The sequence below is a fragment of the Dicentrarchus labrax genome, unplaced genomic scaffold (assembly GCF_905237075.1).
Source record: "Dicentrarchus labrax unplaced genomic scaffold, dlabrax2021, whole genome shotgun sequence".
Classification (NCBI taxonomy): domain Eukaryota; kingdom Metazoa; phylum Chordata; class Actinopteri; family Moronidae; genus Dicentrarchus; species Dicentrarchus labrax.
This window is the reverse complement of record NW_026136706.1, coordinates 6,284,036-6,309,319: the sequence shown is the minus strand read 5'-3', so window position 1 is coordinate 6,309,319 and position 25,284 is coordinate 6,284,036. Positions and strand designations below refer to the sequence as shown.

General features: G+C 39.8%; 1 protein-coding gene and 1 long non-coding RNA gene across 3 annotated transcripts in view; both read left to right on the top strand.

Annotated features, from left to right (window-relative positions):
• The first annotated feature begins 1,389 nt into the window (after positions 1–1,389).
• LOC127366226 (uncharacterized) lies at positions 1,390–4,460 on the top strand. Its single transcript, XR_007885301.1, has 2 exons — positions 1,390–1,489; positions 3,428–4,460. It is a non-coding gene; the product is annotated as an uncharacterized LOC127366226 (long non-coding RNA).
• Positions 4,461–10,145: 5,685 nt separating this feature from the next.
• slc4a3 (solute carrier family 4 member 3) overlaps positions 10,146–25,284 on the top strand; it is a 58,582-nt gene continuing 43,443 nt past the window's right edge. The window contains exons 1-2 of one of the 2 annotated variants that reach the window (XM_051405083.1): positions 10,146–10,529; positions 20,346–20,762. In XM_051405083.1, the coding sequence (XP_051261043.1) occupies positions 20,709–20,762 (54 nt within the window). In that variant the 5' untranslated portion in view covers positions 10,146–10,529; positions 20,346–20,708. Of the gene's footprint in view, positions 10,530–16,817; positions 16,887–20,345; positions 20,763–25,284 lie in introns of those variants that run through there. The other variant, XM_051405084.1, reaches the window with a different exon arrangement.

The window sequence follows — 25,284 nt, the reverse complement described above, 5'->3', positions numbered from 1 at the left end:
GATGTGACTTTTTAACTGAAACCCAGGCAAAGAAGTTGAAGTAAAAGGAAAAGAAGCTGGAGCCTATTTTCTTATGAGAAAGTTATAGTCGGCAACACAGGGATAATCACTAGGTATAAAACAAATGCATGCACTCTGGTGATGTCACGCTTTTATTAGGATGTGAGCCTTTTCTTTCCACAGCCGAGGGGGGAAAAAAAATTAATGGTCCGCATATTCCAGTTGCTTCTACAGATGGGTAAACCACCCCAGTGTGTCTGGTGAGTGGGGGTCTCCTCCAGCCCAAACTGGAATGTAGCGGAGTCATTTATCACTCTGAGGTCTATGAGTCAAGAGTAAAGATGTATAATTCCCTTAGAAAAAAAAAAAAGCCATGGTTTAGGAAATCTATGTGAAGCATTTCACAATGAAAAGTTACAAAGCCACCTTTGTACAACAAAACCTTCGATACCTTCAATGCAAAAGGCAACTCGTCTAATGTATTTATCAACAGGAAAAACTCAAATGGGAACTTGAAACCATCGTTTTGCCTCAGCCTGCTGGTAAATCATGGTTGTAGGAAACATAGCAAGCTATTCGGAATAGCAGCGGTGCAAAAGCTATCACCTCAAACTCCCTTCACTCCTCTGACAACAGTATCTGTTTGGTTTGGAGTATTCTTTGCAACATGCTTGCTGCGTGCCTGTGCAGACACCCCTTAATGTATACAGAAGCCCTAAAGCAGAATGAGTCGCCTTTGCTATAGAGCTGAGTGATGGAGAGAGAAAGCTAACCCTTAGGCAGACAATGCTACAAATAGCAGATAGGTGAGTAATGACAGCTCTTCAAAAAGTTATTTATTCAGCCATGTCGGGTTGTAGTTGGTGCAGGTAAGGAGTGTTTGCCTGCCTCGACACTGCCTGCAGTGATCTCTGTGTCTCTTGTCATCTTTTGTTTTTTTTCACCTGTGAGGCCTTGATGATGTGTTGAGTTTCAATGCCAATAATTCTTGGAGAACACCTTCCTCATCTTGTACCGACTTGTGAAAAGAAAGAAACTCAGAAAGATGTTTTATCTTAGCTTGCTGTTTAATGATTTCTCCTCAAATGAACTATTTTCTGGTGTCATTTCACAGCACAGTACTTGCGAGTACTTTCTTAACCCATAATAAAAATATTTATTTTTCAGCAAAATCACCTTCATTGTTATTTTGTGATGTAAACCAACATTTAGATTGCTTCAGATTAATTGGAGTTTTGCTGGAATGGGTTTGAAGTGAAGCCACATTTTTTCACTGGCCTTCGGCCACCATGCCTGCCAGACCATCTGATAATTAATTAATTCTTTGCATGAGTGTATTCACAGGTAGATGCAAAACATGACTGACCCCAAGCAATAATGATAAGAAAAAGGGCCTCTGAGAGACCTCCACCAAGCTCCTCCCTCTGCTGGTGCTGCCTGCAGGTACCAGGGGCTGGTTTGGAAGGGGGGTTGCCGTGTTAGCCAGGAGGTAAGTGTACAAGAATTTGGCAAATTTTAAGATTCAAACTAAGATAAACAGACTACAAACAGACAGCTCTTGTTTTAGCTTGTTAGTAACAACCGGCCATCAGCTTAATAGGTGTGCTGTGGTTGTAACAACTACTGCAGATAAGCTGGAAATAAAGTTCCTCCTTTTTACTGGAGTTATCGTCAACTTGAGTAAAATTTTACCTCCACTTGATTCACTGACTCCACCTCGGCCTCTCTGTTGTCCGTTTTTGTGTGTATGTGTACGAGCCCCACCCTCATACAGAGCAGAGGAACTTATAATGTGAATGAAAGTGAATAATAATTGCCTAATCCGCCCCATGATTTAGATCTGCTCCAAAATGTAATGGGTTCTTCCTTGGCCCATGCTACACCCTTCCACCAAATGGGGCCATTAGTTTTTCCTTAATCCTGCTGACAAACAAACATAAAACCATAACTTGGCAGAGGTAATAATAAACCTAATGTGTATCTTACCAACATCTACAGGTTTATCCAAACCCCAACCAGTAGTCTACAAATGCACATGTTAATAGATACATCTAAAGATGTATAATGTCTGCAGTAGAAAGTAATCCTTTTTTCATGTACACAGGCATGCATTTGCACTTGCACAACAGAAAAATGCCCTGTACAAATATAAATCCACCTTAACCTCTTCAAACCCACTGTCTCGCTAGCAGGACAGCCAGAGCAAAATCATGTTGTGCAGCCAACAATTGCTCAAACCCACAGAATTTTACTATTCCCAAAAGATACCAAATATGTCAGGCTGAATTCTAGAAAAATATGTAAAATGAGCGATGTAGAATATTTGATGGAAATGTGGAGCCATAAAATGTATGAATATTCATGTACTGTCATGCTGTGCGAAATGTGAAATAATTGGTTTTAAAGCTATATAAAAGGAAAATATAGAACATTAGGTGTTAGGAGGCTACAGCAGCTAGTGTTGGGCTTTCTTTTTTTTCACAACATCCATACACTTAACTTAATATATGGAGAAAAAGCACAAAATTCAGTTAGGAACAAAATAGCAAATCTTTATCAGTCCAGATTCCTCTCAGTGCACTGACACGCTCTGGGACGCTGTTTGTTTGGTGATTTCTCTCCTGCAGACTTTATTTTAGACAGATAAAGTCAAATTATAAGAATATATAGAGATAACATATATTTTGAGGCTGTTATTTATGGCTATGTGGTTACATTAAAACAGAATACTATGGCTTGAACATTTGATACTTTGTACGACTTTAGATTCCGGTGCCATAAGACTGATGCTCATATACTACACATATTAAACTCACAACTGAGGAATTAACACATCATTTGTGGTTTACAAGACCAACAACTGGCCCTTTGGCTACCACTGTGGAAAAAAAATATTTGTGCTTCTTCAGACACTTTTTTATTTTACACCTTATTATGTCTCCCTTTGGATGTACATTGTCCCTCTAATCTGCCGTTTTGGGTCTGGAGATATAAGTTATATTTTCATGCATTCAAAATATATCCTTCAAGTTTTTGTGTGTTTCCTTTTATCCCTTTACAGGCACAATGGATAAATCTTCCACCTTCAAACACCTTAACATACTTTTTTGTTGTACCCCTTTCAGAATACAGGAGCTGGGCTGTGTTAACCTATTGCAGCCTCCTTATAGCTTGCCAGTAATAATACTCCATTGCTCCATTGTGTTTTTTACTTGCTTCGCTTGGCACTGTTTGTCTTTTCATTCTTTCATCAGAAACCATGTGTTGTATTTTTCTTTTAATTATCAATTATGCTTCTGCTGTTTTAAAACCCCAATGACTGCCTTCAAAAGGTTCTATACTTACTTCAACTCATGTTTTTTTTTTTTTACTTTGAGTTTGCGCACTGAAGACTTAATAAATAATTACTGAGAATTCACACGTGCAGGAAAAAGGAGGGATCGAGAGAGAGTGAAGAAAGGACCCCCACCCCCCTCAATCCAAGATGAATGCTGGTCGATGACCTCAGTGCTCTGATCTGTTCACCACATTGGACTGGAAAGGCTGAGCTAATTATCCTCGTTTCCTGGAGATACAGGGGCCCGGGCTGGGACTCTCCCAGTCTGGTGAAGGTTGAATCAGTTTACCCCCTGTAAAGTGTGGTTTAACTGCTGAGTCACATTCCCTGGAGTGGGTGCTAGTACAAAGGAATTGTGGGAGGAAAATGTGGCGGTAACACAACACCATGTGCTGCTGGAGTGTTGGAGGTTAGTGTGGGTGTGTGTGTAGGATGCAGTAACGTCCATTTTAGAGGCGGTCTATGACTGACCAGCATCACATGTCTAAGTTCTTTTCATTATTCTTCTCAACACGAGCACCTCCTAAGATTGACATGACAATACAAGTTGTTCTGAGACTCCGCTGGCTGTTAGACAGGCTAGTAATTCAACTCCTTGTTTAGCTTTGTTTAGCCAGAGCAGATATAGGAGGCTGTGCCACACTGTGCACAACTTCATCTGGATGTGGGTTAGTTTGACACTGTTTACACAGTTCCTCTCTGGCAGCAGGCCATGTTTTCCTCTGCGTAGATGTGTCTGGGTTTGTGTTTACGCAGGAGTTGGGCCTTTATACTGCCATCCCAATAAAATCTGTCAAAATCCAGCAGACGTCTTGATGTATGGTTCACATGTGGGTTAAAAGTTGCACTCTAAAGTAGCATTCAGCGTTTGTCATCAGTGTCTCCTACAATTTGGGTTCCCTCATGAAACACACTGAGGTCAACAAATGTTTCCTGTTAGGCCCGGACTGACATAAGCAGTTAAAGTATAAGGAAACAACGAGGAATATGCATTTTGGTTGCATTGCACTGTTTGTCACAAGTTTAAAAATACATTGAATAATTAAAAGGGAGTGTAAAAACAGATATAAAGCTTTGTACTTTTCCTTTAACCTCCAACAAGTTAATAAAATGTTGTTCCTTTACCACTTATCAGTTGATGAAAGAAACTGAAACTTTAATCTTTTACGAGTTCTTTTTATTTCTCCTGCTGTCGTTGTCCTATTTTTAGGATTTTGACACACATTTAATCATTTATCTATTCCCACTCAACATTTCCCATCTTCCTTATTCTTATATCATTAATGAGATGGGTGCGTCCATTGGTCCAGGGTCTGCGTGTGTGCAATTAAGATTTAATTTAATGAACCTTGATTAAAAAAAAATCATCAAATCAATGTTTAATTTAGGTTAATATATAAATGAAGGTTTTAATTTAAATAAATTAAGGTTTACCTAATTGTAACAACTGATTGGTGGTATGGGGGAAAAAAGCTTTTAGACCAGCTGGTTGGTGATTGATGGAATAGTTTAATACTTTATATTTCTTGTTTAATTATTAAACTAACATTATTTATTCATTTATTGTTAATAACTTCATAATACATGTAAAAGCTGTGTCTAACTGCGATGCAGTCAGCACTCTTTTGCATTCAGCAGTGGTGGTGTGAAATGGATTGTTCAGGAATCTTTGTAGAAGCTGAGGCAGCACAGATGTTGTTTGCTAAGTTGTGTTAGTGCTCTTCTACTGTTTTATTCCCTGCATTGTGTGGCTCACCACAACATTCCCCTTAACTTCTCAGGGGGCAGTCTGTCCTCTGCTTGTTGTGGCTTGTGTCAATGCAGAGCTTCTTCTTCTCTTAGTTTTTTTCAGTGGTTTGCTTTGATTTAACATTATTTTTTTTACCCACAAACACGTTTTTTTAACTTAAAATCAGAGTCTAATACATTCTAGAGACTTTCATACATGGGCCTCACATGCTAGATGACAAAACTGTTGGACTGTTCCTTTAAGATGTCCAGCTCTGTTGAACCAGGCTCCCAAGGGCCATGCTTTTCATCATGTGAACATTACAGGCCCAATCCTGCCAACTTCCTTTCAAAATGTCTGCTTTGGCTTCACCATTCTCTAGCACAGGCCTGCACTGGCATTACTCTCAACAAATCATTATTTACAATTCATTTAAATGGTAGAGTATTGTACTCCAAAAGGAAATATGCAATACTTTAGGTTGATTAAGAAGCGTAACAATTTGAGGAAAAATGAATGACTGGAAATGCTTTAATGCCATAATTTACAAGAGTACAACAACATGACCTAATCCATGTTACTAATAATACTATTTGCCTCAAACCAATCACCTGCATGAGCCTCAAAATCCAGTCAAAAGTGGATAATTATTGTAATGAGTGTTATGTTACAACTCCAAAAACCTCAACAATTGATATTTTTGTACCTTCTCCTTTAGAAACAGTAAGCGCATGCAAGCTTTACTAATGAACCATTTTCCAGCTGATTTAACACATTTTCCTCGTAATGCACAGCAGTTCTGCTCTAAGTGTTCCTGGTTGCTATCCCCAATGCCAGATGAGAAGCAATGACACATAAAGATTGAAATTTGGCAGTGGGTACAGAGAGAAGTGGATGAGCGAGCTGTGACTTGCTTATTACTCAGGAAATATGTACACAAAATAAATGAATGGACTCCATAATCCATGGACGAATGAGAGGGAGGAACTAACTGATTTTATATGAGATTATAACCTGGAGAAGCTGTTCAATTACATTGCAGTTGTTTTGTTCTGCAGTTTTTTGGAGGTTTTTTTCAGTTTATCCACCCTAAACATGAGTTGTATTTCCTGTAGTGGAATGTAACTAAGTACAGTGGGTTTATATCTGAGCTTTTTCACTGAAAACAGCTGCATGCTACATCTGGAAAGATGCTGATCAAAGCAGAATGGTGTACCAGAAAACCAAAACAGTGATCTAAAATAGGCTGAAAGACTCCAGAGCTGAGGAGGGATTGATACTTTAGCTAGGTTTCCATTCAAATGTAGTGTAATTTTAACCAAACTTTGAGATAATTGGTAAATGAATGTGCTTTTCTTTCCTGTGCCATTAAACTGTTGTAAAATATGGTGCAACAAGATGACTTAATTACGCCAGTCAAACCTGAAACTTACAGTCTCTTCATCAGCCCACGGAAATCTGATGTCTTCAGCTGCCACCACATGCTTAATGTATGTCATGATTTATTTGCTAAGTCTGTTCTCATTGCACTTTGTCGCATGTTACTTTTATTAATACAAGAACTTTGACATCTCAGTGAAGCGTAAAAACTTTTTATTTTAGAATGTTCAGCATTTCTACTCTGGCAGCACTTCAGAGTACAACACGAGGACTGAGTTGTCACTGGGGAAGAAAGGTGTTTGAACAAAGTGAAATAAATGACTGGCCGTCTTGAAGTGTTATTTCTCTCTGCGAGACCTGTAATCACTTGACGGACAACCTTGCCCCTGGGCCTCAAGACCTGAGCCTCAGGTACCGATGGAGCCAAATGAAACATCCTGTAAGAGCACCTGAGGAAGTCTGTCTGAGGTCACAAACAAGCTTTAAAGCAAGTGATTACAAACACACACATTTACATTCATTTAAAAATAACAATGTTTAAATCATTACAGTGCGTAAAATTATCACGTTATATGTTGCTTTTTTTTTACTTATCCCTACATATATATATTTCACACTTGCTGACAATGTTAATATCAATACAATACAGTCTCTTCGAATTGAATTGACATACCCTCTGAGTTCATCCAACGTGCTGTGAGAAAGGTCTGTGTGTATGTGTGTTCAGCATTTTGCACAGCTGACTCAGTTCCACTTAAGCGACAACTGATCTCCTCTGTTCCTACATTGGCTCTAAACCCCGCCCTCTGCTTCCATGTTTGACACTGTAACAATATTCAGACGGCGTTCATCTTGTTAAACTGGTGTTGCGGCAGGGGGAGGGTGAAATCATCTTCATCATCAAATTGAAAGGAATTCACAGCAGGGAAATCTTAACACAATAAGCGACGTCCCTGCTTCCATGGGAACAGCATGATAGAAGTTCTCTCTCTCTCTCTCTCTCTCTTTAATGACAGTGGAAAATGTTCCATTTGGATGATCTTCCAGCTGTGAAACGTCTGTCCTGCAGATTTAAACATCTTTCATCTTTCAACATTAACAGGGTCTTCTGACACTATTATAAAGTCGGTCATATTCCTGTTTTGACAGGAGATTGTGTAGCACCACCTGCCATTAACTGATCCAAAGAACGCAAAAAAATCATAAATTTTGATTAAATGTAAAAACGCATTAAATGCTTGTTCTCCATTACCACAGAAGTTTTACTTGTCTTACTCCAAAGGATATTCCGTTGGCATTTCCTTTTATTTCAAGCAACTTTTTAGTAAATATGCTGAGATGCCATACATGATACACAAGTACGTCTTGAAATGTGTAATGTCTTTTATATTTAAAGTTAGGGCTCCCTCTAGTGGAGTGAATCCATATGGCATATTGGCACATCTGTAGTTGCCTGCACAGATGGACAGATTTTCTTCCCTCTGTTTCAGTGTGTTTACTTTAACTTGGTTAATGATGCCTCACAAAATGTATTTCAAAAATATTTCTGTGTTTATTTTGTGTACAACTTTCTGTTGTTTGGATGGTTAAATATGATAATGTCAAAGCCTGACAAAGGTCAAAACATTACAGATGAACAGAGATTAACATTGCTTTAACAAATCTATTGAGAGCTGTCTAACTATTTCTGTTTCCTCCTGTTAAATTTTGCAGATGTGCAGACTTTCCTTTATTGCCAATACCACTGACAGTGACCGTAAACTGACACCTGGTAGATGATCTGCCTTTAAACCTCTCTTAGCTGCCAGCTGTGTAACTTACACAGTTGAATATAACTGTACAGCTGCTATATTCTGGCTTCCTTTGTATAAACTTCACAAGCAATACATCTCCTCCGAAAGATAACAGAGATGTCACTCCAAAGAGTATTTCATCTAGTTCAGTCAGACTTCATCTGAGGCAAGTTTATACCACCTGGTGAACATCAAAATGCATTTGGACTTGAGGATAATTGACCGTGGGCAGCTGTCTTTTTCAGTTGGAACAATTTAACAAATGTAATTGTGACTGGTTGTGCTTTTCAAAGACACAAGACAGAACTCAGACCTAAAAAATTCAGGCATACAGATAGACACACTTCATGTATATGCAAGGAAAGAAGATAAATGTAATCCCCCCATCACTGCCCTACCCATTTACTCACCTGTCCCCACTTCTCTCATAAGCCCCGTAGTTACCTGACCTTTCTTGCCCACCTGCCTACATGTATCCATCTACGTACGTGCCTGGTTGTTTGCCTGCCTGTCTGCCTAGCAGTCTGCCTGTAAAATATATGATCAATAAATCACTGAAGTCATACTGCCTTCTCTGTCTGCGTTTGGGTCCTACCGCCCTGCATAACCAGCTGTGATACTTTTAATCTCCAGCTATTGGGAACATATCAAATTTACGACTGAATATTTAACTATATACTTTCAAACTGCCATTGATGAGAGGGATCAATATGTCTTTTGGGCTTGCTGATGTATTGTAAGCTACCAGGTTAGGTAAGTACTTTGATTATAAGCTATACATTTATGGCCACACTTGGATTTTTTAAAAAAAAATGTATTCTTTAATGAACCTTTGAGTAGATGATTTTCTTTACACTGAGTTGTTGGGTAATTTGTAGACCAGTACAGGGCAAACCATGCTATTAACTAATATTGTAAAGAATCTACTTCAAGCATATATACTTTTATGCAAATTAGGCCTAAGTGCTTTATTCATTAAATTGTAATTTTATTTCTAAAACACATAAGTGGAAAATCACAGTGCTCAGTATTGCAAATATAGTCTTGTGGCTGGATTTCTCCTTCACCCAGCTGGGACAATGGCAGTGTGCACTGCAATAGAAGCCATTTGGTGACTACTTTGGAGAGAATCTGGTTTGTGAGTAGGTGGGAGGGGGTATTTTAAGATTGCTGCCAGTTTCAGAGCAGGAGGTTTGATTCTTTTGAAGCAGCACGTCCCACTGTAGAGTGTTTCAGGCTCAAACAGGATTATTCAAATTAATACATATTTTCCTCCTCATCCAACACAAATGTAAGGCAGCCGCAGAGAGAGACAGTGGGGTCAGAAGTGTCCCAGTGTCTGCAGACAATGGTTAAATTCAAACATGACATTTGACCTGTAACATTTTTATTTTTAACCAACCACTACCCCTCAACAAGCTGTAATAGTTGGTAATAATGCCACACAGGTTTAAACAATGAAATAATCATTCAAATTAGCACAAAAAATGGGGAACATGGGGCTTTAGGGGTCCGTACGGGTCTGGGCCACAAAACAGTTTCCTGGTTAATAACCCATCTATCTCTGCACTCTGAATAATTTGAAGCATTGTTGCCACACAGTGGCAGCAATATCACTTGTCAGAAGACAGAATAATACAGCTGTAACACTGTGTGGATAAACTCATTTCTCTCTTTAAAACTTCATGCAGCCTACTGTCATCACTCTGTGCCTATTTTTCTGGATTTCCATATAACCTACTATATGTTCTTTAATTAAACTAGTTGCTTCCTTCTTCAGTTTAAAGTTTCAAAAGCTGGAACCTTGGTTTGAATTAAAAGTAAATATACTGAATATAAATGTATTTCCATAACTAATTGAATATAATTTAAATAAGGGTGCAGCTCCTGTTTTCCTGTTTTTGTTTTTACTGTTGCAAATATACACAATACAAATCCCTACTGCCACTGCTACTACTAGCAATGATAATCAATAATGATAATGATGATGTTAGAGTAATATATTACCCACCAAGCTCCCTTAAGACAAAACACAAGGGGCTCAGACAGCATGTTGTTGTTCATCCATCACTGACTTCAGATAGGCAGGTTTTCCTCCGGAGTCACGTGGTGCTGTGAGCTGAGCATCCTTCGCAGATCCAGCAGGCTGTGTGGCGTGTCTTCACTAGGTTACGGTATGGACCAGTACTGCTGCTGCTACCGCGTATAGTCACAGCATCTCTCGCTTCTAGTCCCCCCCCACCCCACCCCACCCCAACCACCACCGCTGGACTGCTCTCCGAAATCGCAGGTGAGGCCACGAATACGAGTGCTTTGCAAAATGCCAAACGTTACAGCATTGACTTTCTGCAACCACGCACAGGCATCAAAAGGATGCTGAGTCGCTGTTTGGGTACTTGCTATGCAACAAAGACGTGCATGTGCGGTGAGCAAAGGATGCGAGTGTGTTTGTTTGGCTCGGACAGTAGACATGCAACCTTAAACACCGGCGCTGGAGAGTCTGTCCTTGCAGGTGGAAGTGTTGCCTTCGGGTGCAGAGCTTGCACCGAGAGGCTGAGACGTCTTCATTGTGTGCAGGTGGCGAACAGCGCTCCGGAGGCGGTGGCTCGTTGGTTGTAGTATGTTGATACTCGTTGTTGTTGGTGGTGCTGCAGTGTTTTCATCCTGTATCATTTACAGCCGTCACTTCTTAATTCAAAAAAACACACACGTTAAAAGCTCCATATGTCATCCGTGAGCCGTGTGAAACAGTGTTGAGTTCAAGTTCAGACAGAAGCTGGAGGTTGTTGGGTCACATAGTAATGACTCAGCAACAATCGGCTGCTGAGGAGGAGAGTAAACTAATGGCGCTTCACAGGATTTCCTATAAATTGATGGGGTTAAAGCAGCTTGGCTGGTTAGTCCTTGAGGAAAAGCAGATGGGTGTGGTAACCTGACACATTTCAGCTTCAATGTTTTATAAATAAGGAATTTCAGAATTGAGTGCATGTATTGATTGTTGTACCACTTAATGTCTGTGCAAGGAGAGGCAGAGAGTGGGCTTTTAAAGGCTGTGTAAACTACAGGAGATGCTCCTGCAGGGTTCGAGCTCAGAATCTATAAAATCTTAAATATTTGGCCCCTTCAGGTAATCTCTTGAAATGCACCGGCATATTAGATCTCATATCTATTATTATTTACATGCAGTAATACCATTACTCATCTTACACACCCAAAAGGGATTAAAGGGTCACTTCACTCTAATTCCATGCAGGCTTCATTATAAGCACATTTTCTTTCTAACCTCTAGTGGTGTCTCATCATACAGTAATGATGTGTCTCCACCCCAGTACGGTGTCTGAAGCCATGCTAGCAGCTCTGCTATCAACTACATTAGGATGTGAACATTAGCAGAAGTAATCTGTTTCATTCTGGATTGGAAACAAGTAGAAAAAAGACATTGTGGTTTGATGAGCATGCAATTTAGAGGGATTTACTGACCATCGACAGTTAGCTTAACGTTAGCCACCTTTAGCTGTGTGTGTGTGTGGGGGGGGGGGTGGGGGGTGTCGTGCCTATGTTCCCACATTTCTAACATTTCTAAGATTTTTTTTTTCAAAATTAGGCCCTATGTTCCCACATTTCCCCAATTTGGTAGCCCAACCCATAGGTACACCCAACCTATTCCCTAACCCTAACCCTAACCCAATGTAGGAACACAGGACCTCATTTTGAAAATGTCCTAGAAATGTGGGAACATAGGGCTGTGGGCCCATTGGGCTGAGGGCCCATTGGGCTGACCCCCTGTGGGGTTCGTATACTTTTAAACTTTGAATGAAACCAGCTGATTTCTGAATGTTTACCACTAGCTAACATTAGAAAGCCTTCTAAGAACAACATGCAGGGTTCCCACTCTTTTTAAGAAATCATTTTCCAGGACAGCACTTAATCACAAACAGTCATATGGTTTTCCAGGTAGGCCTAGCATTGACGCATTTAACCCCAGTTTGATTCCTCCTTCGTGAAAGTGTCTCAGGTTCACTACAGGAAGGTGGTCAGCGTTTATGGGACTTGGCTGTTCTCAGCACAGCAGATTTTTGACTCGTTTTCTACAGTTTTTCTCTTACTGTAGCATCGATGACTCAACGCTGAAAAGCCTGCGCACTGGTCCTACCAAGAGTTGAGTTTCAAACTTAATATCACCCAAGTTTATGTTGGCGATCTGAGTGAGAGGCTAAAATACAATTCAAATTTTCCAGGACAGATTATTTCCAGGATATTTCGGCATTTTAATGAATTTCCCATGACAAATTGTCCAGGGATTCCAGGTTTTCCAGGGCACATGGAAACCCTGAACATGTAAATTAGACAATTACCATGAGCCATATTTCTCCTTTTCTGGTTGAGACTTCAACTCCCCTCTCCTCCAGTGCCTGTGCTAAGCTAACATGTTCTGCACTATCTGAACACACGGGAAGCAAACTGAACATAAAAGCTGACCTCCAAATGTCAAAATAAGAGCATTACTGAATTTCAAATTATAATACCTGACACTACTTATTACTGAAAAAGTAATCACGCCACGTTGCTAAGAGCTACTGCTAGAGTCAGTTAGGATGCTACAATAATTATCCAGAGGGGTTTCCTCCTCTTCAAAATAAATGGATCCAGTGATTAAAACAGGTAACACAGAATAAAGCAGTTTCACCTTAAAAATCTGTGTTTCTCCGATGCTGTTTGGCAGACACAGGCTGCTAACATTTGCTCACCTTGTTTCTCTGATAACATGTCCGATGACTAAAATCCTTCATCCGGTTAAAATATAGTTAATAACAAGCAAGATCTAAAAAGCCTATTGTAAAAATGGGCCATAAAACTGGATAAAAAGTCAAAAAGTCAAATTATGACAGCTTCTGGCAGATAACAATGCTGATGGATGTGCAAAGTGGATAGTGGACGACCGGTGAAACACACCGTTGCTGGCATACAATTACAAATTTATGTGGGTTTGAACATTGTTGGAAACATTTGGATTAATGTAAGTATGCAACAAAATGTATAGGTCTAGTGTTTATAGCCATATTAATGAGGAAATGTTACATATTATATCTTTAACCATTTACTTCAGCCTTGTTTTTACCAGAGTCGGCAAAAGGATGCTATCGCCAGTCTAAGCCACCCATATCTCCTCACCATAAACACTGAGCGCTGTTGGATTTGGGGGGGGGGGTATTTTGAGGTTGTTGCTGATTGGACAAGTAGACATCAGTGCTGTCAACACCTCCAGCACTGTACTTCTGTCCTTCACAAAGAGATAACAATTGTCAACTCCAAATTATGCTTAAGCAGCGCACTTTTGAGGGGCAAAGAGCGACGCCCAAGCATGACTTAAGGGCTCTTTTTGCTTTATCTCTGTTTAAATCACTTTCACATACAATTGTGTATCAGGCAGTGTTAGTGATTTCAGTGATATAAGTGATATAGATTACAGATACAAACCTTTTTGCTTAGTACCTGTATACGTCTTTGGCTGTGGCCTGGCAACATCACAGTGTTGAAGTTTGAGGCCTTTGTAGAACTATGAGCCACTGTGTCTCTTCAGTTTGCCGCCCACTTGTCTCTAAATATAGATCTATACATCAAGAAATAGCTCATGGCTCAGTCTGGAGTGGCTTGATCTGGCCTGGAGTCGGGGGGGTTGTTACTGGGGCTTGTGAATGCAGACTCTGCTGGTGACTCTGGCCAACAGGAGAACAGAATACTATGATTGCACTGTGTTTTTTGTAGGGGACAGCAAAGTCAGACGTATGACGTGTTGGCAGGGCTGCCTGTTGATTAAAGCAGTGCAAATATGTGAGTTAAGTACTGAGTAATATTAGTGGTGCTAGAGAGTGATGTGTGTAGTTTAACAGTTTAACTGTGGTTTGCAGTAGCTCTTACACTCTCCCTCTGCACTGTATGTGAAGTCGTGTCCATGTTTGTCAGTACTGTGAAACTCTGCAAGATGTCTCTGCACTGATGCCAAGACTAATTCTTCTTCAGTTTTTGATCAAAGTTAATCACTCTTTGGTTTCTTCAGTGCCATAATAATTTCCAGACAATATATTTTAGCAATTGCAAAGAGTAGCATCCTGTAAGGATCACGAAGAAACATTTTATAATGAAAATGGTTGAGGGGTGAGCAGCCACAGACTCTTGCTGAGGGACAGAGCTACAAAAATATGAAACATTTTATAACAATTTACATGAATAAAGTAAATGGAATAACAAAAAATATAATAGATTCACTAATTGGCACTTTTAGTTGGTGTTTTATACATAAATAAGATTGAAATATAAGTTTGATAAAGTGCTTTACCTTTTTTAATGAATCACATAATTAACATACTCTATTTAATCACAGAGAAAGTCTATTACTCTATATGCTATCCAAACAGCAGATGCATTGGATCAACATGACAAAAATACAGGTTTAAAGCAAGAATGTCAGTCCAACTGAAGATTAATAGTGATACTCACTAATATATGTTATTCATTACTGCTTTTAGACTGTTTACAATTCCCCCTCCGATGATTGAATCCCTGCAGCCATCTGGAGGCCACAGGCCAGATATGAGTTTGGCATCTGTAGTCTAATTTGAAAAGTGCTGCACCGAAGCACAGTGCCATTGGGCACGATGATCCACTGTGGTTACCTTGATTAACTGATGTACAACAAACACCAGGCTGTTGGAGAATAGCCACACAAACATCTGTGCATATCAAACTGTTCACTTTTAACTAAGTACGTCTTTCCCTCCGTCTCCGTTTCTCTCAGGGGTCTAAGAGCCTGGCAAAACTGCCATTCCATTAAATTCTTAAAATGCATTTTGGCTTCTGATATAATGTGATGCAGCAAAAATATGACTGCGGTATTTGTTGTTAAATTTCAACTTAATTTCAACTTTGCTCTGGATATAAACAGGTTAAGTATTAATAATTAATGGAATCATAAATGACTTGAATAAACGTGTTATTGTGCATTGGCAGTGTGGTGGTATTATTATGAGATGTGAACATATGCATACTTCTCTAAATAAAATCTAATGGAAGTCAACCTTATTATTTACTTAAAGGTCCAATGTGTAATATTCTATTGGCATAAATTAAATATTCATGTTTTCATTAGTTTATAATAACCCGAAAACATTTATCTACAGTGGCAGCGGGCCTGCTTCTATGGAGTCCGTCATGTTGAACCGCCATGTTTCTACAGTAGCCCAAAACGGACAAACTGGCTCTAGAGAGGACCCACAAAATCCTACACACTGGTTTTTAAGCAAATAATCCACATAGATCTAAAACACAAAGTGGATTAATACTTTTAAATATTCCCCTGTTCCTCCTTCTGATTGGCATTTGCCATATTTTTCTTAGTAATAATAAACTTTAGGTAAATATCTTTAGGTTTTTTGAGTCATGCTCGACAACACAAGACCCTGGTTGACATTGCCCTGGCCTAGCAAGTTTGTGTGTGTGTGTGTGTGTGTGTGTGTGTGTGTGTGTGTGTGTGTGTGTGTGGTTTTTATGGCACACTGTAAATAGAAACCCTCAGGTTAAAGGTCCAGTGTGTAACATTTAGGAAGGTAGAGAATGAGACAATTTTTATTTACAGCCACCATGTTTCTACAGTAGCCCAGAATGGACAAACACTCGCTCTATAGGGCCTATCGCGTTTTTTCACAGCCCAGTAGTTTCTGATTCGAGCTTGGAAAGGGGGGGTGAAGTGAACGACTTGTAATCTGCAACTACTCCACTAGATGCAACTAAATCAGACACACTGGACCTTTAGGTACTTGAGTAAATGTTTCCATTGCAGTTAACTGGCTAATTGTTTCTGCCAATTCTAGTACATAATTTCATCTCTTCACCTCCCTAACCCTTGTTGAGATGGTCATGTCAGCACTTAATTTGAACAAGGCAGCTGTCTTTAAATTCTAAATGGAGGAAAAAAAGCCTGAATAAGAGTACTTATAAAGTCAATTGGCTTTTCTTAGAGTTCCCACAGTAATCTCATCAAATCAGATGTCTGACTCACATGAAAACACCTGTCTGGCTTTCGTATGCGCCAAACTAGCTGCATTACAGTGTGATAATCACAATAACAATCACATTCTTTTCTTTTTAAGTAAAGTTTTATCATGTATTTTATATTTTTAGAACATAATTATTCTCTCATCAGTGATATCTTTAGTGTTTCTTGGTAGTTGAAATTGAGGATCAGTGTGCATGCCACAATAAAACATGTGGTTGATTATGTTAAGGGTTCCTGTTTTGAGTCACCCTCATTATAAGTATTGTAGCCCCGACATTCACAAGGTTTTGTTTTGTTTTTTTGTTTTTTTGTCTGTTGGCATTCCCCCCCCCCCCCCCACAACACAACACAACACTATCAATGTCTGTCACTTATTTATGTCAGCGTCCCCTTCACACATTCAAAGGGCGAGCCATTCAGAGCTCTCTGATTACCCAGCTGGTATGAAGGGGGTGGGACACTTGATATTACTGTAGCAGGGAGTTAGGTGGCGGGTGGGCTGGGCAGGAGCTGGGTCAGCTTTGGTCAAGGTGACTACACACTCCACTGGTGGCCAATCAGGATGACACACTAGCTCTTCAGACACAATGGAAGGTAGGAAGGAACGTGTGTACAATGGGGGGTATATTTTTCCATAGCGCATTCGGGGGACAAATACTACTGTATGTACTGAAAAGGTGTGAGGTGGTGGAAGTTGCCTACATGTGCAGGCTGTTTATTGAGCTGTCAATACAAAGATCATTTGCTTTGTAAGATGTATTATCCATTAAGCTAGTGAGATAATTCTGCACTTCAAAACTACAAATGCTTAATTTTTTCATGCATTAATGGACTGAAAAATTATAAAACACTTTGCTTTCTTCTGACTTAATCACTGGACTTTAATTAGCTGGATTTTAAGCAACAAGGGTCAAAACCTAGTTTTTGAAATCAATTGATTCGAAAGACTTCTCCTTAGAGATGCAGCACAGCGTAATGGTGCCGTATTGTGCTCAAGAGAAAACCCCCAAACTGTTCTTCATGCTCATATCAATAGCATACTTTTATTTGTGCAGCGCCTTGTGCATAATGTGAGCTATGAGCCAGCTGTAAATGTCTCAGAGGGAGCAAATGAGTCAGCTGAATAAAACTGAGGCAGATGTAGAGCCTCTTATTCTGACAGTGGGAAAACAGCAGCTCCAAACAGGGTGGGTCACTTGGGAATTATCGGCTATATCCCCTCAGTTCCCATGACTTCTTTTTGTCCACAGTATCTAATATTCACATGATGTATGCTAATGTTGTTTTTGGTTTGTTTTGTGTCCTCGCTGCATGCACTGTTCTAACTCAGTAATCCTTGTTAAAGCCTCCACAAAACACTGAACCTGAGACACACACTTGATTCATGAAATATCACTGCTCCTCGCTGTATGCTTGTCAGCGATCACTTAAGCACAAGTGATACAATTAATGGAACAATACAACAAAATGAACAGTACAAAGGCAGAGTAATCCCTGCTCTTCAGAGCACATTTGACACAGGAGCAACACATTTTGGTACTCCCTATTCAGTGCCTTATGTCGAATGGAAACACTGCAAATTGACTAGAATTCTGAAGACGGAGTGACTATATCTTTACTGGAGTAAATGGCAATTGTTTGGATCGCCCTCTCCTACACTGCCCAGAATAATTACAGAGCAACAATCCTTGGCATGTTTGCATGGATGAGAGGCACCTGTTTTCCTCGTTAAAAACCAAAATAATCAGTGGTGTCTATTTTGGCATCATCGGGATAATTGAGCGTTCCCAAGGTGCCTTCTCTTGTTTGTTTATGTGCGTGCTTGCAACAGTGATTTTCAAATTAGACTGATCATTTTATCTTCAGCACACCACCAGAACCAACTTGTACATCTTTACAATAAGTAAATCTGACGCGAGTATATTGCTATCCAAAATACTTAAAATCTTCACTCAATCACTCAATCATCCACAGTTTAATGTATATTTCTATATTAGCAATGGGCCATGTTGAGTGTGCCTAATGTCAAACGGGTCACTTTTAATGTTTATGTTATAAACGCACAGATAATGTTTATCCAGCTCCACAGTTCCCCGCATCATTTTGTTTTCATGGCCACAACTTCTCTACTAGGGTTCACTCTCAAGACGCTCATGAACCTTCCTTCCTCGGAGCAGTCAGCTGCAGAGAACAGCTCAGATAAACCTACTGTACACGACCTGATCACTACCAAACAGCAGACAGACTAAGTTAGCAACTAGCTGGTAAACATAGTGAAGCATTCAACAGCTAAAGAGAAGGATGTTTCTCTCAGGAGTTGGTGGGGACCAAAATAGAGCTGAAAGAAAGGCGGACATAAATAAATTGAACATTCGCCAGTGAAATATGTGGTTGATTTTGTGTTGGCACCCAGCCTGTTCTGAGTCACCCTCATTATTTGTATTGAAGCCCCGTCATTCACCAGGTTTTGTTTTCCTTTTTTTGTGACTGTTGGCATTCCTCACCTACTCCTGACCCCCCCCACCACAACACTATGTTGGATCTGTCACTTAGCCAGGTGGACAGAGACACGACTCCAAATGACGCTCATGTTGCTCTGCGACTGCTCAGTATGTAAGCAGCTGTTTGCTAAAATGCTTGCCTGAACAACTTTAGAAGGCGATAATATGCCCTCCGTTCACAGCTTGTGCCACCACACGCAAGTGACCCAAAAATCTAATAATGCTGCTTTAAACTGGGACAATGTATTAATTGGTATTTATGACACAGTTATACAACACAGATTATGACATAGAGAAGCTCATGGGGAGGTATCCAAGGCTTGGTGTTACCAGCCAGAAAAAAACTTAATTAATACATGATGGGCATCTCCAGACTGCTGACAGGGTTAGTAAATATCAGATCTTTATAAAGACAGCTCCAGGCGGTAAGTTTAAAATGGCTGTTTCCCAAGATAGTCTTGACCCTGGTTTTGTTTACTACATGACCAATACACAAATCATTTTCTAACTAAAAACAATAACTATTACTTTCCCAACACTAACTTTGCACATGGTGAGAAAATACATACAAATTAGGCTTGCTGAATGTTTGTCCAAAATGATTCTTGCTTTTTTTTTTTTTTGGCTTTTTAGTGAAACTTAGATGAAATACCACTCTTATGTCTGTATGTTAAATATGAAGCTACTGCCAGTTAGCTTAGGTACGATTGTAAACATGGGGAAATAGCTACAACAACATCTGCATACCAGCAACTTTAAATATTAATGATGGACAGTTTTAATTATCACCATGTTACCAGAGAAAAGGCAGAGATTATCACTGTGGACAACCAGGAATTATTCTGTACAAATAATATTTTTTATGTCATTTTATATTGGAGAGTGACAGTAGAGCCCCAAACACTAAACACTGAGAGAAGAAGTATTACAGTAGAGGCTTGTGGAATGGGATGAAATGTCACATATTCTAAGAAGAAACGTGTTACAAGTAATACTTTCGAGAATGCAATGTTGCAAAATAGGTGTTAATGCAGATCAGTGTGTAATGTTCACCATTACTTCAGTGAGATACCAAAAGTAAAACGGGTGTGACCACACCCTTCCTTTGAGTCCAGACGGGGAACAACACCCACTCTGTCACCATGGCAGCTTCTAAAAACACCACAGGGAACATGTAGATCATAAGAGATTAATTTTTAAAACATTATTTTTAAATCATACCATCATTTGGGTGGGAAGCAGCAGTGAAATGCCGTGCTATCAGGATTAGGTGCTTGATTAAGTATATAACCACACACATAGAGGAAATGCATTGATTCATGTTTTATTTTGCCAAAATTTCAAAAATGTAATCGAAATATGCAAAGCATTTTATATAAACCTAATTATTTACTTTTGTATTCATTTCAAAATGTGGGTGTATGTTTCTTGCAATTATCCTTTTCAGTGTTTTCAGTGCATTACTGTATGTGCGAATGGTTTCTGCCCAACAATTGCTCAATATTCCTCATATCAGATCGTAACTTGGTCTCTCCTGTCCACTCTCCTGCAGGTTATGCCACCCCAAAGGCTTCCTGGATCCCCAACCGTGAAAGAGAAAGGCTGATCCCCGTCTTCCCCCAGCTTCCTGCTTCTCTGAACCCCATCTTTCCTTCCTTCCCTCTCCTGCTTATTCCCCTCTCCCAACTGCTCTAACCCCACCCAACTCCCACACCTGACGCAGCCACCCCTGTCACCCTTTACCTCTTGGACTGTTCGTCCAGTCGCACCTTTCCCCCCACAAATCCTTCCCCACAGAAACTCCATAGCCGGAATCTCTGTTTAGTGTTGTTCCAGCCACCCCAGCCGTCGTTTCTGCAGACCCTTGTCCTCGTCATAGAGCTATTCTTCACCCACTGGCTGCACGCCAGGCCCCATGGCTACAGGAGGTCGTGCCCCAGAGATAGATGTGTTGATTAACCTACGACAGGTAAGAGGCTTTAAATAAATCTGTACATTACTTTGGTAAAAAAAAAAGTGATAAAATTCACTAATTTCTTCACCCCATTTGGAAACACCAAAATGTGAAGTTGTCTTTTGCAGCTCTCATGTCAGAATGTCTCGAACCTTCGTTTTTTAAGCAAAGACAAACCACACGCTGTTGGTTAATCCAGAGCTACTCAGTTCTGCCATGCAGCCCAGTGCTTTGAATGGCATAACTTTGTGACACATCCAACAGCTTTCAGTTTGATTTGAATTGCCCTAATTAGACCCCAGAGCTCTCCCGAGCAACTGAGTGAGTAAGAACAGTGGGAGAGTCCCTGTGGCGAGTTGCAAGGTGACGTGGGCTCCTGGTGATTTAGTCTTGTTGATTCCAGTCATGGATTTTTTTGTAGAAAGTGTACTGAGGAATTATTATTATTATTTAGTTGTGTATTCCTGTCAAATTCACAAAATCAGTGAACATTCACATATTTAAAAGAACAATCCAGCATTTTGGGTAATGCGTCTGTTCACTTTCTTGCTGAGAGTTAGATGATAGAGATCCATGCCATGTATGTCTGTTAAATATAGATTTAGAGCCAGGAGGTGATTATCTTAGTTTAGCATTCAGACTGGGAACAAAAAACAAAAATACCTACCAACTGCTCCTAAGATTACTAATGAACACTATTTCAATCAGGAGAGTATTCATTTTGAAGGGGTTGGTGAAGCCATGAGTAGTACGAGGAACCCCCTGATGGAGTCTAGACACTGGTGGTGATGATGAAGGGATGAAGAGAGTGCTGAAGATCTGGATGTAATGTGATAAGAAGTGGACTTGTGATGGGCTCAACCTGGACACTAGATATGATGAACTGCAGGAGAATGGGGTGGAGGAGGGTTGCAATGAATTTTCACTGAAATGACAGCTGAAAGCAGCAGAGAGGAGAACAGGTTTAAAGTTGGACAGCAAAAACATGATTGGCCGGAGGAGATCGCGGCATTGATTTAACTGAAATGTAAACTGCTCAGCTGATTAAGATGGACAGTGAGAACGAGAGAAGGTATTGTGAATAAATGAGGCATAGAGATAGTCTTCTTGATTGAACTTGTGCTGAGCTTCTTGTGTCTGATTTGTTTTTGTTGGTTTTGTGCTTTTACTCGGAGTTGAGCGCTGCAACTCGAACGGTGGCAGGTTGCAGTGTCTTCCCGGGTTCTGCTGCCCGTCAAGAAATAGATGCAGCACCTACAGTAACTAACTCTAAAACCACAAACTGTCCTTTTTCCATTGTGGTACAATAACGTGTCAGTTGGTCAGCTTTAGAGGTTCTGGTAAGCATATGTTTGTAACTTTGGAAAGAACTGGGATTGATACCTAACACACACATATCTGAGAGTGCTATTGGTGTTCTCATCTTACTCTCTGCTATAAAGGAAATATGTGATTTTCCAAATGTCAAACTATTCCATAAAGAGTTTAAAATTCAAGAAAAATAGGAGAATATTATTATGCTGTCTTGGTTATAACAGTAAACAGGACTTTTGTGTGGTTTGGGCTGGATCCATCCCGCGAGGCCATTTGCAGTATGCAAACCACTGAATACAAGAAAAATAATATGATTTTGCCTTTTCTAATGGCAGTGCTGGTTTTCATTGTGGGATATAAAAGTAAGGGAAGTGAAGGAGGGATACTAATTCTTTTTGGAAAGTGACTGTCGTCTGAAGGATGGAAAATGGATATGCAAATGTGGACTGCTGAGAAGTGGAGGAGGGTTTGACTTTGCAGGAGAAAAAGTATTATGCCAAATATCCGAAGGGAGAAATCTGGACCATGAGTGTGTAGGAGATGTTACTATGTCAGCTTGTACGATGGAGTCATGCCCAGTGAGCCAGTAAAAGAGTTCTTTAGAGCTACAGTGGGTTTAGTAGGAGACAGGGGACACTGATGCTGGCAGTGTGGCTGGGAGAAAGAAAGACTCCATGGGCTTGTTTGTCAGATAACTATGAAAATGCTTCGCGCCTGTGTTAACTCATTACTTAGCTGCAAAATCTCTAACACCCATTTTACATTTTCACACCAATCTGTTGCCAAATAGCTTCTTTATTAAAGGCCAGTGAGCAATGTATGTTGCATGTGGTATTTTCTGTTTCCCAAATTGTCTCTTTTCTCAACCGGATCTGGTATTTCAAAGAGAAGCATTTGGCTGTAACTGTTTTTAACCCTCGGGCCAGTGCTGCCCTTTTTCAAATGGCACTTTTGATATTGTTGCAATACCGTGAAAAAGACATTTTCAAATCAAGTACGCTATGCATTATGTTTTAACATTAGTTTGACATTTATTGACGGTATAGATTAGAGGTCCAGGGTGTAACATTTAGGAGGATCTATTGGCAGAAACGAAATATAATATTCATAGGCATGTTTTCATCAGTGTATAATCAACTGAATCTAGTTTTTTGTGTTTTCATTACCTTAGCCTGAGCAGTTTTTATCTACTGATGCCGCGGGTCACCTTCCATGGAGTCTGCCATGTTGAGCCACCATGTTTCTACAGTAGCCCAGAACGTACAAACCAAACGCTGGCTTTAGATAGGGCCTTTTGCATTCTTTAATAAGTAGCTTCTCCCACACACTTTACTTTACAGCCTGTTCTCATTCTCAGGTTGTCAAATACAGAAGCAAGCTATGTTCAGTTAGTTGCAATCTTCAACTTCACTGCTAGATGTCAGTAAATTCTACACACTGGTCCTTTCAAAGTTTTCCCAAATATTCACTGGTTTTCCCAGAAACTGAATAAGTGGCAAGAATATGTCTGGCATTTCTAGCATTTTCCAGCAAATGTCACAGCAGAAACTGTGCATGCGTTTTTGATAAATATGTAGTTCTAGAAGCGTGTTGCTGTCAATATTCCATTGGAATGTATTGATTTTGCCATAAAAAGTTGCTGTTTTAAATGTTGGAATGACCAGGGGCCAAGACTTAAAGGAATAGTGTTCCCTCACACAACAATATAATGAGTATCTGGAATAAAAGAAGCACTGAATTGTTTCCTCCAACGTCTCAAAACAGGGATGAGTCACACACTGGTCTGTGGAAAATGCTCATGTCCGTAATAGCAGAATGTTTTCTAGCTGTTATTCAAGTGAAACAGATTAGCCTGTGTTCTCAGGGAGAACTAGCTCTGCCAACTAAGTAGGTGATGTGTTATTATGCACAGTGGGGACCATGTCATCCACAGTGTGCGTAGCATATTGTGACACTGATTTGAAGGAAATAATAGGCTGAATGCTTGGCTACACAAGTGGACCCCTCAATTTCCTTCCCCCACACACACACACACACACTTAAAGCATCCATAGAGAGCGATATAACAGCTTCTATAGATTAGATGTTCTTTATTGTCCCCAAAGGGAAATTAATTTTGCCCAGGTCAGTACCATACTAACAGATTAACAGTCAAAGTGCAAACCAGGAGACAAGATGGTTTTCTTTACACCATCCTCCTATAGCTGTTGATGCCGTGCTGAGCTATGAGCGACTTGTAGTTTTTATTAAGGTGGTTTGGTGGCCACAGAAACATCACAAGCGGCTGTCAGCTTACTTCAGCTGCAATTTTAAAAAGATATCTTAAGGGTTTTGGTGGTTTTGGTCATCGCATGTTTTTTCTTAAGATGGAGTTCTTGACCACTAGTAGTGCCATGGATCAGTGTTGTTTTGAGCTGATACAGAATATACAAAATGCTGTCAGACAAACTGGAATAAGATTCTTGTTCTTATTGTGAAAACTGTATATTGAAGGGTTGAATACTAAAAACTGATGGTTATTTCCTATTGGTTTTGCTGAATTCTCTGTTAAATGTTGTTCTTTCGTAAGTAGCAGTTTCTATTCCAACCATATTTCAAATTATCGTTTAATTATCTACTGTATATGTTAGAGATCCATTTAATACCTTCTCACTCCCCCTCTTCAATATTTCACATTTAATGCCAGGAAAAAGCTATGAGAATAAAGGCCTAATAAGACAAAATGGCCTAATTGCAAAATAAAAATTGATCACATTAAAAGTTTCAGAATCTGGCTGCTCATTAATGCTGCTACTGCTGCTGCTGCTGGATATTAGCATATTAGAAGGAACAGAAATAATTGTTTGTTAGATGTTTTTGTGCATGTTTAACTCAGTTATTTTTCATTTTATTTCATCACATTCAGCAACAAGGCAAACAGGTTTTTTTTTTTTAAATAATTGCTCATAAACATCAGCTGCACAGTGAAAAGGAAAGCAAAACACTGATGCTGATATTTATGTTAGTTGTGATTTGTTTGTCTGGGAAGCGTGCCAACACCGTCAATCAAAGAGGCCTAGATGAAGGGATGAAGGGAGTGGGAAGCGTTTTTTAAACACTGCTGAATAAAAAAAGAGCAGGAAGCACGCAGAAACAGGGTGATCTGCAGAGGAAAACAAACTCATTGCTTATTTATATCAGCCTAAATTTTTATTAGTGAGATTATCAGTACAGAATGTGTTTC